This window comes from Psilocybe cubensis, chromosome 4 (genome assembly GCF_017499595.1).
Source record: "Psilocybe cubensis strain MGC-MH-2018 chromosome 4, whole genome shotgun sequence".
NCBI classification, from domain to species: Eukaryota; Fungi; Basidiomycota; class Agaricomycetes; order Agaricales; family Agrocybaceae; genus Psilocybe; species Psilocybe cubensis.
The window spans coordinates 3,959,795-3,970,696 of record NC_063002.1 but is presented as its reverse complement, the minus strand read 5'-3'; the positions used below and the strand labels follow the sequence as shown (position 1 = coordinate 3,970,696).

The following is a 10,902-nucleotide window of genomic DNA, read 5'->3' as shown; positions in this document are numbered from 1 at the left end:
GTCGGCTCGCTTGCTCCCCCTCTTCCCCCCCTCTCTCCGTGCGAGCTGCCAAGCATGGCGGCCGATGCGTTGGGTTTGGGACTTGGGGTTGACGCTTCTTGATTTGTGATGAGACTAGCGCGGTGGCTCATAGCCGATGTGGTGCGAGTGTTGGGTTGTTGGTTGTTGGTTGTTGGCGCCCTGATTGTACCCTGATCTTGATCCCTAAACATCTTTCTCTCTTTTTTTTTCTGACAGTATACTGACATCATTCTCCTTGTCCTTTTTTCTTCAATCAAAAACAGATGTAGGAAGAAAATGAAACGCGTCGAGCGTCGTGGGACTCTGGAGCAGCAGCAACAGCAGCAGGTCGCGGCGCTGCAGGCCCAGCAGCAGCAGCACCAGCCGCGGGCAAACTCTCACGCCCAACTGCCCTCATCACAGGGCTCGGACCGATCGCTCAACCGCACAGACACGATTCTGACGCATCAGGCGTCGCATAGTGCCCAGAGCTTCGCGAACGCACGGAACGACCGCGACAGAGACGACACCTCCGCGCAACACCACCGCTCCAACGCCGCGTCCGCGTCCGCCGCCGCCACTGCCAACGCCCATGCGTCCTCGAACTCAAAGGCCCAGCGCCACGCACCGACACCGCCGCTGATCGCGTCACTGCGTGAGCAGCAGGACGATGAAGAGGATGAAGATGGGGATTTGGAGCGCGATCCTGATCAGCTGCCCACGTCGAATATTGGGCGGGGCGGGTCGGCTGCTGCTGCTGCGATGCACAGCGCGCGCTCGGACTCGCGGAATGGGCGTGTGCGGGGAGGAAAGGGGAGCCCGTCTGGCGGGGTCGTTCCTGCCAAGCGGTCTGGGTTGCATGGGTCCATCTCACCGAGGGGCGAGACCGACGTGGATGCGGACGCTGACGCAGATGCTGAGGCCGAGGCCGACGCGGAGCTGTTGAATGCTGTGGACGCTGCTGGGGAGGACGATGATTTGGACGGGGAGGGTGATGGTGATGGCGAGGGCGATCCTGAAAATGACGGGGACCCGGACGCTGAATTGCTCGAGGCTGTTGATGCGGCCGAGGCGAACTCGAATGCTAGTTCTCATGGTGGCGAACGCTTGTGGCTCAAATCGGAAGCCTGAAGATGAATTTGAATCCCGGAGATTTCTACCCTGTTTGGAGCTGGCTCGTCCGTCGTCTCTCTAACTTACCTACCCGCTACTCCTGCTGCTTCAGAAGAGAAGGGGAGGTTTAAAAAAATGTGTTTTCGGTCTCGTCGCAGTTGCTGCTACGATATTTTATGATCCTGGGTTCTGCGATTTGGTGTCCCCCCTTCACTGGTTCTGCGTTCTGGTGTCCCCTTTCCCGGTTCTGCGTTCTGGTGTCCCCCTTCCCCCGTTCTGGCTTTCGGTGTTCAGTTGGCCCCCTCCTCTCCAGGTGATTGTTTGGGTGGCACGGCGACTCATGGTTCTCGTCGAAGATACCACTCTTTCAACCATACCCCCCTTGTATCGAATCATACCATCATCATCTCTCCACCGGTTCTACTGCTCTTTTGCGTTGGTAATAGTATCTACAACTCGCCCCTCGATTTTTGCAATGGTTTCGTTTCATCCATCCATCGTGCATCGCATTACAATCTACAAGTACAACTCTAGCAATCAACTTTTCAGTCCTACGCCCTCCCGCTCACGCGATACCCATGCGGTTTCTAATCCCTTCATGCATTTATCAGCTCTCCGACTTGCCTCCCCATCCCCCATCCCGACATCATTGACGCATTCTTGTTAATCTTGGCCCGTGAGGTTACGCACCTCTTGATGACCCATTCATACACCCTACAGTCACATATCGCATTTGCATTTTGCATCCTAGTAACTACATAGGACATTTTTTTTTCTTTCTCGCTGCCCTCGTCTGATGTTTTCTCTTTTTTTTTCTCTCTTTTTTTTTGACCATTTCACTCATCATCCAAGTCATTACCGTTGTGTTGTATCATGTCCTCTTCTGTCATGTCCCCTCTCATGATTATTATATTCATAGTCTCACCGCTTTTCTTTCACTCTTGCTATCGGCTATGCTATCCTCTCTCTCTCTTCTCTGGGTTTCCCATTAATTAATTATCACTGCATCTCCCTCTAATCGGACCTTTGTTGCGGGTGAACCATTCAACCAAGATGTTTCAAACAAGTCTGCAAGCTTACAATCTTCGAATCTTGGGTCGATGTGTAGAACTCGTTTTTTGAGGGTCATTCAAGGTGTCAACGACAGACGTATACTACCAGATAGCAATGCATTAGCTAGTGAGTAGAGGCACAAAGTGCTCTCCGCCCGGAGAGACATGAAAACTTCTTTCATTCACTCAAAGATCTTGCTGATCCCCTCATGCCTCGCCTCGCTATAAAACTACAAACAATCGTTTTTTTCACTGAAATAATCTATGTCAGATAATCGATGATCCCATGGGTAATTCTTCTCGAGAACCAAGATGTTTCAAACAAGCCTGCAAGTCTTGGATAGATGCATAGAACTCGACATTCGATTTTTCTCTGAGCCAATCCATGTCAGATTATCGATGACCCCATGGGCAATCGCAATCGCTAAGCGATGTTCTTTATCCGGTGCGCACGCCGTTTTGTGTGTACACATAGCAATCATGTCTATCAGTCAGGGTTCTAAACCTCGAGGCTTCTGCTCTTTAATCAAGCTTTACGTGGTGCGAAAATTCTCCCGAGGGCCCGCACAGGTCGGATGAGTCTCGACAAAAATCCCGCACGAGCGCGGCGCGCCGGTCTATTGGCGTTCCACAATAAAGGTCGGCCTGTATAGCCCTTGACAAGTTCCAGGGCTTTAGCTCGAAAGAAGCAGGCAAAAAAAAGTTGAGCGCAGTTCAGAAGTCTGAAAGGAACTAGGGAGGGTGACAACCCAAAAGCACAGCATGAGGTTGGCGCAAGGCGTGACGAAATTAGATTGTCAGAAATAACGTTCCTTGTCCCTCCGTCGGTGCCAGGTTATCGTGATCATATGAGCGTTTTTTGTGCGATATGAAAGGGATGTGGGAAGGGCATGCGTTTTCGAGAACCCGTTCTTCTATGTGTGGTGGGGTGTGAATGTGGTGTTTTGTTGGCTGTGATTTGTGCCGCCAGGCCTAGGAGTGTTTATTGGTGGGTGAGCGGTTGATCCGAGGTCGGAAAGACATGAGCCCCACAAACAACCAGAAAGCAGGCAGGGGTTTGACGAACCACCCCGGTGACAGTGTCCGAGGCATGGTATCGTTTGCTTATCAGGATCGCAGCTCCGGGTTCATTTTTAAGCAGAGCTGATCCCCGCTGGGGCAGCATAGTAAGAGAGATGAGTGAGCATGTCAATCGATGAGCCTGGGCGGTGAGACCTTGAGCATAGAAAACGAATGACACTCGTCCAGAAGGTTAGCGGGAGCGAGTAGTAGAAGGAGTAGCAACCTGGTGACCAGCACTAGAAGGAGTCGGATTCCAAAATGGCTTGATGATGACGGGGAAGTAGCAGCGGCTCGCAGTCGAGGGGAGATCGGGACGACGGGCGTGGGTATGTACCTATTCCATTCGCCCAGCTCGTTTATTTAATAGAAATCAACGACACGGGGAGCTTTCGAGGTCCTCCATGGCTTTGACTTGAGCTAGTACGTTTATGAAACCGTCCCGCGACCACCAGCCGCGCCGAACTTTGGATATATCAGGCTGTGAGGTGTGCAGGCTGATCGTCACTGTGTGTGGGGAAATCTGATGTAACTAGATTGGACACTTTACTGTTTACTGTTTTATCGCTTTGTCGAGGTAGTTTGCGCTGCAGTGGAGCACAGTTAATGATCTGTACCACATGTCTTGGCTTTGAAGTGTATCGTTTATAGGGTTCCAGCAGGAGCAGGTATTCCATCAGCTACATTGTATTGCTTGAGTTACTGATCTTCAGATAACGCCCACAGTACTTTCACCTCAAAGGATGAATTAAGCGATCAATTCATCACTTCCGAGTTCTGGGGAAAATGCCTTGGAGTCGCAACGTGTGGTCAAAATCAATAATCAACTCAGTAAACTTTCATTTTTACGGCCTGGTGATCTTGGAGCAAGTCGGTAAATATTGACCTCCCTTATCATAATCTCAATAATTTGTTTACTGCACCTACGGCTGGACAAGATAGCCATTGTGCCACTGAACGCTCAAGTGCATGTTGACATTTGGGCAGGTCAGAGTGGACGATTCAGAGGCAATTCTGGTCATCATAAGCGCGGGAAGACGCAGAATCGGCGCAGAATCGGAATCGTTGAAGCGTTGAAGCGCCTCTGATTCTGTGCCGCTTCAGAATCGCGATTCTGTCTCTATGAATCCAGTCTTTAATATTTTGTTCCCCGCAACGGTTTTCGTCAGAATTTTTGACTCCGCTTTCATTCTCCGCCGGAGCTCTCCCGAACATCCATCAGCTCTTCGAATTCTCTCCCATCATTTTTCTCACAGCGGCTGTGCCAGCAGTCAGACGAGTTGCAACGTTCTCACTGTCAATGGCTCATACTCTAATCCAAACCCATTGATTTCGGTGAAGAATAAACAGTGAGCTGAACATACGTGTTTTCCATCTTTCAAAACCCCTATACGAATGATCCTCTGTCTTAAATACAGAAATTTTAGGCTGCATCGAATGATGCATGTTGGGAAAGCCGAAGGCAACTGTCGACGATATGACTGGTCAAGTCAATGTCATACGTCAGTAGCCTACTCAATCGTGGGCATAAAAGTGGTATCTCTACCACTATTTAGACGTGCTCGCAATGAGGATGGGTATTTGGTACCTTTTATCCTTCTTCCCCGACACCGAGGTCTTGAGGACCGATTTTCAATTGCCATTCCTCGCTCCGGATAGCATTCTCATTTCGCGTTTTTCTTTCAAACATCAATAATGGTTGGGCTAATTCAAAATGGAAGTTTTGCTTTTACATCCAACCAAGATCTTGGAGCAGTCGAGATATCAACGTTCGTGAGTCTGGTTCTGCTGGGGGTATCTCTTTCCCAGGGGTACACGTACTTTACTCGTAGTGGAGGAGATAGACTGGGTTTAAAACTTCTGGTGCGTGCTCGTTCTATCTCTACGGACTCTAGAATATTGAAACCAATAATAATTTCAGGTCGCTCTACTCTTGTAATATCTACCTCTGCCTAATTGTTTCATCCCATCCGTTGACATTTGGCAGGTTGATAGAGGTTTTTCACTCAATCACGGCTTCCCACACAATCTACTTTGAAACTGTAACACGTTCGACCAGAGGGGAGGCCAATTCGTACCAGCTCTCTGCAAATGTGTTGACCGAGAATATCATAACATTCATCGTCCAGGTAAGATAGAAACTACCTTGCCAGACAAGTACACTAAGCGTCGATGTAGTGTTTTTTCTGCCATCGCATTTATCGACTGTCCAGGAAATTCTTCCTGACTTCAATCGCATTTATTTTCACTCTCCTCCGCCTTGCAGGTGGTGTAGCACTATCCGTGGAGAGCATTCTGGACGTTCCTAGAACACCAAACGGCGTCTTTGTGTTCAATTTCGGTTGGCTGATTACGTTGGCATTGAGTGCAGGAGTGACTGCCGATTTGCTTATTGCGGCTTCAATGGTGTACTACCTGAGAAAACTGGCATCCCCGACAAATCTTCAGTCGTAGGTTATCTCCGTGTCATTACCTATACTGTAGTATCTCAATTTTGTCACAGGACAACCGTATTCTTAAACCGTCTTATTCAATTTTCTCTCCGTAAGTGTGGTTTATTTCACTTACTGAAGCAATGTGACAATTACCTTATTCACTTGCTCAGAAACTGGGCTCATAACCAGGTACTCCTGTCATTTTATTCCAGCACAATGCGGAGTCTAACGCCGTTTATTTTATAGCATGACCTCAGTGTCGGTGATAATTTGTGTAAGAATTTTTTTCTCATAAATGATACCTTCACTGACGCCCTTCAAGTTTCAATCAATGTCAAACAGTGAGTGATTCATACTTAGGTAAACAGGAACATGTCATTGAAGTAACGATAGTGATTTGGCTCGGGATCTACATCGTCCTCGCAAAATGTGAGCATCTGCCTAATGAACGCTCTCCTTGAGGTGCTACACTAACTGCATACGCCTCAGTCTATTCCATCTCGCTTCTCGTGTCGTGAGTCTCAAAATTACATATTGATTCATCTCCTTGACTTGTCGTATGACACCAAGGCTCAACGCTCGTTCACACAACGTTGAACAAAATGCAGACGTTGGTGCCTCGGACCTTCATTTCAACTCGCACCCCGAGATCACGGTAATTCTTTATGTCAATCCTTCCTGTTTAACCTTGGCTGAGATCTACTATAGGTGTCATTTCACGATGTTCAAGGTTCGGAAAAGGTTATCTGGAGCCCAGTTTTACAAACATCAGTCAGTATTTTATTGTCAATCTTCCTCTCTGACGGCTAATAACGTATGTTCAACCATCAGTTTACAAAATCCTCAGTCTAAAATGATGATGCATGAAAAGATTGGACTATTGTATTATTTGGACGTTTCGCCTTTCGACTTTACCTTTGGTATTTTTGAATTTTTCTATATGATGTGAGGACAATCGGACAAGAGTTCTGCTCAAATTGTCTTGTTAGAACATTAGGGACCTTCAGAATTGAAATACGACCCGACTAGTCGGTCGTATTTCGACGCCACCGATTTGATGATTCGAAGTCCGACTGTGCTTGGCCTTGTCTTGGACTGTCACTTCTATGTCACTCCCAATGACGTAGACAGCGTAGATAATATTTAATCTACGTAGATTTTTGAATAGGCATTGAGCGATACTAAGAAAAAATGGCAAGGGGAAACAGAGATGGGGGTTGATGAGACCGAATCAATGCTTGCTTCTTATACTCTCATTTCAGTATTGACGTGTTTGGTGCATCTCCTGTGTGGTTAGAGAATTAAACAATGATTAAACAAACAAAATGTGTTTCTATGTGTTGCGAAAATGTCCTCTGGAGGTGCTGTTACAGCAGTATCTAAATTACAGGCACTGATGAGTGAAATATTTCATATCATCACTCCTTGATCATGCAAACAAGACCAGAAAGACGGTCAGTACTTCATGGAGAGCAAAATCTTAATAGTCTAATATATACAGGCATGAAATGAAAGCCTCCATAGGAATGGTGATGGGGAGAGGATTGAAGATGGTGGAAGCCAGTGATAAGAGGGCCGCAATTCCGTCACATCAGTCACAAAGCGGACCTTGAACTTTGACTTACTAAGCGTAATCGGACAGGGCCAAATACGACCGACTAGTCGGGTCGTATTTCAATTCTGAAGGTCCCTATTGTAGTTAAGAAGCTTCCAGGTGATTGTCGTACTTTGAAAATGAACATCAAAGGGGACAATCCAGGAAAATACCTAGTCTCTGTTGATAGGAAGCGGTGATTTAAGTCATCGACAAACAAATGAATGCCTGAGTTTCTTAAGCACAGAGCCAACGAACGTCATTTGTATTCCAACTTTCGAGGTTGACCGATAGAATGATCCGAGAATACCTGAGAATACAAAACATGGTCAGCACTCGGGAACGTCCTATATGTATCCATCGGATATCAGTACTTCTATTGGAGATAGATGATGATTTTCCGAAGTCAAGGAACGGTAAGCTGGGTACATAATCCTGTCTTCTTCCGCAGAACAAATTATTGTACTTCACTTCACAGTTCTCTTCCCAATGCTCGCATTAACAGCTCTCCGCATCCTCGTTCTTGGGAGTTTAACATGGGAGCTTACCCATCATTTCCAGTCCTTTGTTGTCAATGCCCAAAGGTAATTGTCAATGAACTAAACTGCCTCCATGTATCTGACATGGGCGCCTGGATCTGGATCCACAATGATCATCTGTGATAACAGTTCTTCTAGTCTGCCCACAGCCACATTTCCAGCTGAGACTTCAACCGCCCCAGTGCCTACCGGAACTACTGTCGCTCACTACGCTCAGTGTGGTGGACTTGGATGGACGGGTCCTGTAGGTAGGTGTGCAAAACAAACCCCGATTTTCTTTCAATTTCCATCCAATTTCAAGGAGTGACATGAACTCGATTCTCGGACTGACTCTGATATTTTCAGTCTGTGATGCTCCGTACACCTGCGTTGTGGATAACATATACGTGAGAGTTGCTACACTGCAGTGACATTAAACTAATCTCCTCCTTTTCATGAATTATACAGTTCAGTTTATGTCTATAACAATCAGGGTGATGGAAAACCTTCTCTCAATCAGTTATTTGAGATTATTGTAGCCGGAAAAACAGCTGAAATGGTAAAAATAGGTACTGAAGTGAACACAAAGTTACTCCGTGTGCCCGAGGTAATAACGACCCTGGAAAACAGGTGAAAGATATAATAATTTTGTCGAAGAGTAAGAGGATGAGAAAGGAACAGTCGTGTTGAATGTTCTTCCTCAATTAAATAAAATGTTGAATGTCAAGCATAAGGTCAAGTAAAAACAAGTCATTCGACGCGACAATGGTGGGGCAGCATCTCATGGCACCTCACTGTGATTTTTGCTTAATCTCTAAGGAGGCATTGTGCACCCAACATAAAATATTCCTGTTTGACATTTCGGCAGCCGTAGCAATGCCAGAGGAAAGCTTGTAATTAGGTTACTAGTCCTTTTTAGAGCATACAAGTAGTAAGGGTCATGAATCGGAGTTTCAAAAAAATCCTCTTAAGAAGGTCCAGGGCGCAACCAGCCGCAACGTCACGTCTTTCCCAACTTACAACCACCCATTCTTCGTTTCCACTTGCTTCATACAGCCTCTCTTTCAAACAATGGGTGCTACTACCAAGCGTTTTGTCCGCGGCTATAAACTGGACCGGGAAAAAATTGTTACCGCATTGGACCTCGATGCCCAGACCAACTTTGGAATTTACATGGATGTCGCTGAAGTGGTGTATAATCGAATTCGAAAAGTTGACAGCCATGTAATCATGCAATCTTCGCTATCTGAATCTCCCGGGGATGAGCCATACTACATCTTTGTTCTGGACGACGCTAATGTCAAACAAGTATTACTTGACAAACCCCTGCCACCAACACCGCCCGTTCTCGACCATTTTATGTACCTCCTTTCCGGACCTGTTGTTTGCGAGATTGCTGGATAAATTTTCCAAAACTGGTATGTGCTTTTCTCTGTTGAGTCTGTTGATGCATCGTAACTAACCATATTCTACTTTTCTACATCCTCATTTTGTCCTAAGCCAGTCTATACCAGCTTTGTTGATTATTTTCAATACGTATGAAGACAATCAATGAATACTGAGCACTTGAAACTTTATTTTCGGTTCAACATGGCAACCAACCTCAACGTTTCCGTATTTATCAGATTGATTTCTTGGTGTAGTTTGGTTCGTGGCTTCAGAATAATCTTGGATAGTTAATTGACGTGGAACAACAAAGACATGTTCTACACTCGGGGTTGAATGTTCATGGTATCTACGTCTACAATGTCTTTGTATGTATGTGAACTCCTAGAAATCTAGACTTATTTGTGTCAGGGATCCAGGGAAGAGACTACTACTCAAGAAAGGGAGAGTGGTTTAAAGGGTTCAGAGATGGGGTCGTCAGAAATATCAGGCGATGGAATCTCATCCACTGGTATAAAGAACTAATTAATGAGAGCTCGAGTCGACCCAATTAAAGGTAACACTCACCATAATTATGCGCTACTCTTGTAGACATCAGGACCTATGAGGATGTTAGAGTATGGAGCAAATTCTGCTGGAGTGGTGTGGTTGGCGACTTTCTCTCTTAATCGGGCTTCGTCATGGTGATGGTCGAAAATAATGAGGGTCACTGTATCATCTTCGTTGTCGATATGTTTAATCCTTGTGCCAATCGCAAAATGGACATTTATGCCTGTCTCTCTGATTTCGTTGTGAACTGTTTTAATGACCTTCAGCATTTTGCTGCGATCAGCAAAAGCGTCGAATCCATAAACTTCGCCAATAAGACGCGCATTGATCTCATAAGCGTACACGTAGCGATAAAGAAAGTCCATGATTGAGTGAGAGGCTGTATGAACCAAGTCGAAACGAACAATGGGTTGTAATACAGAACGAGGTGATCTGCTGTTTAAGAAGGTTTTTTTGAAACTCCGACGACTGCAAGTAAATTCTCACGGATGTCCATTGTTGGTTCATTGTTGAGCGCGAGCGGTTGCTTTGCAATTTGGGTGTTCCTTTCGCCCTTTTCGATCGGATTTGCGTTTTTCTTATGCTTCGTGTGGTTAAATCTCATTAGCCAGTCCAGCCGTTATTTAATTCTAAGTTATCAGTAATATTCAGCGATTCAGAAAGCCCAAGGTACAGGGCACCATGAACTCAATACTTGTATAAACCTATGATAATTATTCAATTATATGGCAATGTAGAACAAAGGAGCAGCTTCAAGGGACAGGGTTTGTAGTCGGCTGGAAGGCACCGTTTGGTCTGCCAGTTGCTAGATAACATCCTTGATTTATGGAAAATATATTGCCGTCCCAAGCGTCAAGGCCAATCATAACCGAATGATCATCGACAACTCGGGATGGTGAGTTCTTGATGCGCTCCTTCCTCTCCTGTTCCTGTCATTGTTTGTATGTTGGGCGCGGGCCGTGATGGGAAGAGTTAGCGCAGTTGCGGATGCGAAGGTATTATCACTGTTCAAAGACAAAGTTCGAATAAAAATATAAAAGCAAGGAGATGGGAGATACTCGAAAATGTTGAGAAAGAATGACCGCAAGGACATCGTTAACAGTCCTAGATAGAAGAATGGGAACCATCCAAAACTTCAGGGGGTTGCCAGATCATTGGGGTCGAGGAGACAAGGCAACGTAGTCGACCGAGGTCCA

The 10,902-nt window shown here is 46.0% G+C and overlaps 3 protein-coding genes across 3 annotated transcripts; all 3 read left to right on the top strand.

Annotated features, from left to right (window-relative positions):
- Window positions 1–136: 136 nt before the first annotated feature.
- Window positions 137–1,131, top strand: JR316_0005450 (uncharacterized protein; the record flags this gene model as incomplete). Its single annotated transcript, XM_047891208.1, has 2 exons — window positions 137–141; window positions 291–1,131. The coding sequence occupies 2 exons, from the start codon at window positions 137–139 to the stop codon at window positions 1,129–1,131; spliced, it is 846 nt and encodes a 281-aa protein (XP_047750969.1).
- A 3,807-nt stretch (window positions 1,132–4,938) lies between these two features.
- On the top strand, window positions 4,939–6,806 carry JR316_0005449 (uncharacterized protein; the record flags this gene model as incomplete). The annotated part of the gene is made up of 6 exons (XM_047891207.1): window positions 4,939–4,993; window positions 5,491–5,674; window positions 5,728–5,768; window positions 6,149–6,173; window positions 6,230–6,314; window positions 6,657–6,806. 6 exons carry the CDS (start codon window positions 4,939–4,941, stop codon window positions 6,804–6,806), a joined length of 540 nt encoding a protein of 179 aa, XP_047750968.1.
- A 936-nt stretch (window positions 6,807–7,742) lies between these two features.
- Window positions 7,743–9,175, top strand: JR316_0005448 (uncharacterized protein; the record flags this gene model as incomplete). The annotated part of the gene is made up of 3 exons (XM_047891206.1): window positions 7,743–7,837; window positions 7,931–8,040; window positions 8,691–9,175. The coding sequence occupies 3 exons, from the start codon at window positions 7,743–7,745 to the stop codon at window positions 9,173–9,175; spliced, it is 690 nt and encodes a 229-aa protein (XP_047750967.1).
- Between the last annotated feature and the right edge of the window lie 1,727 nt (window positions 9,176–10,902).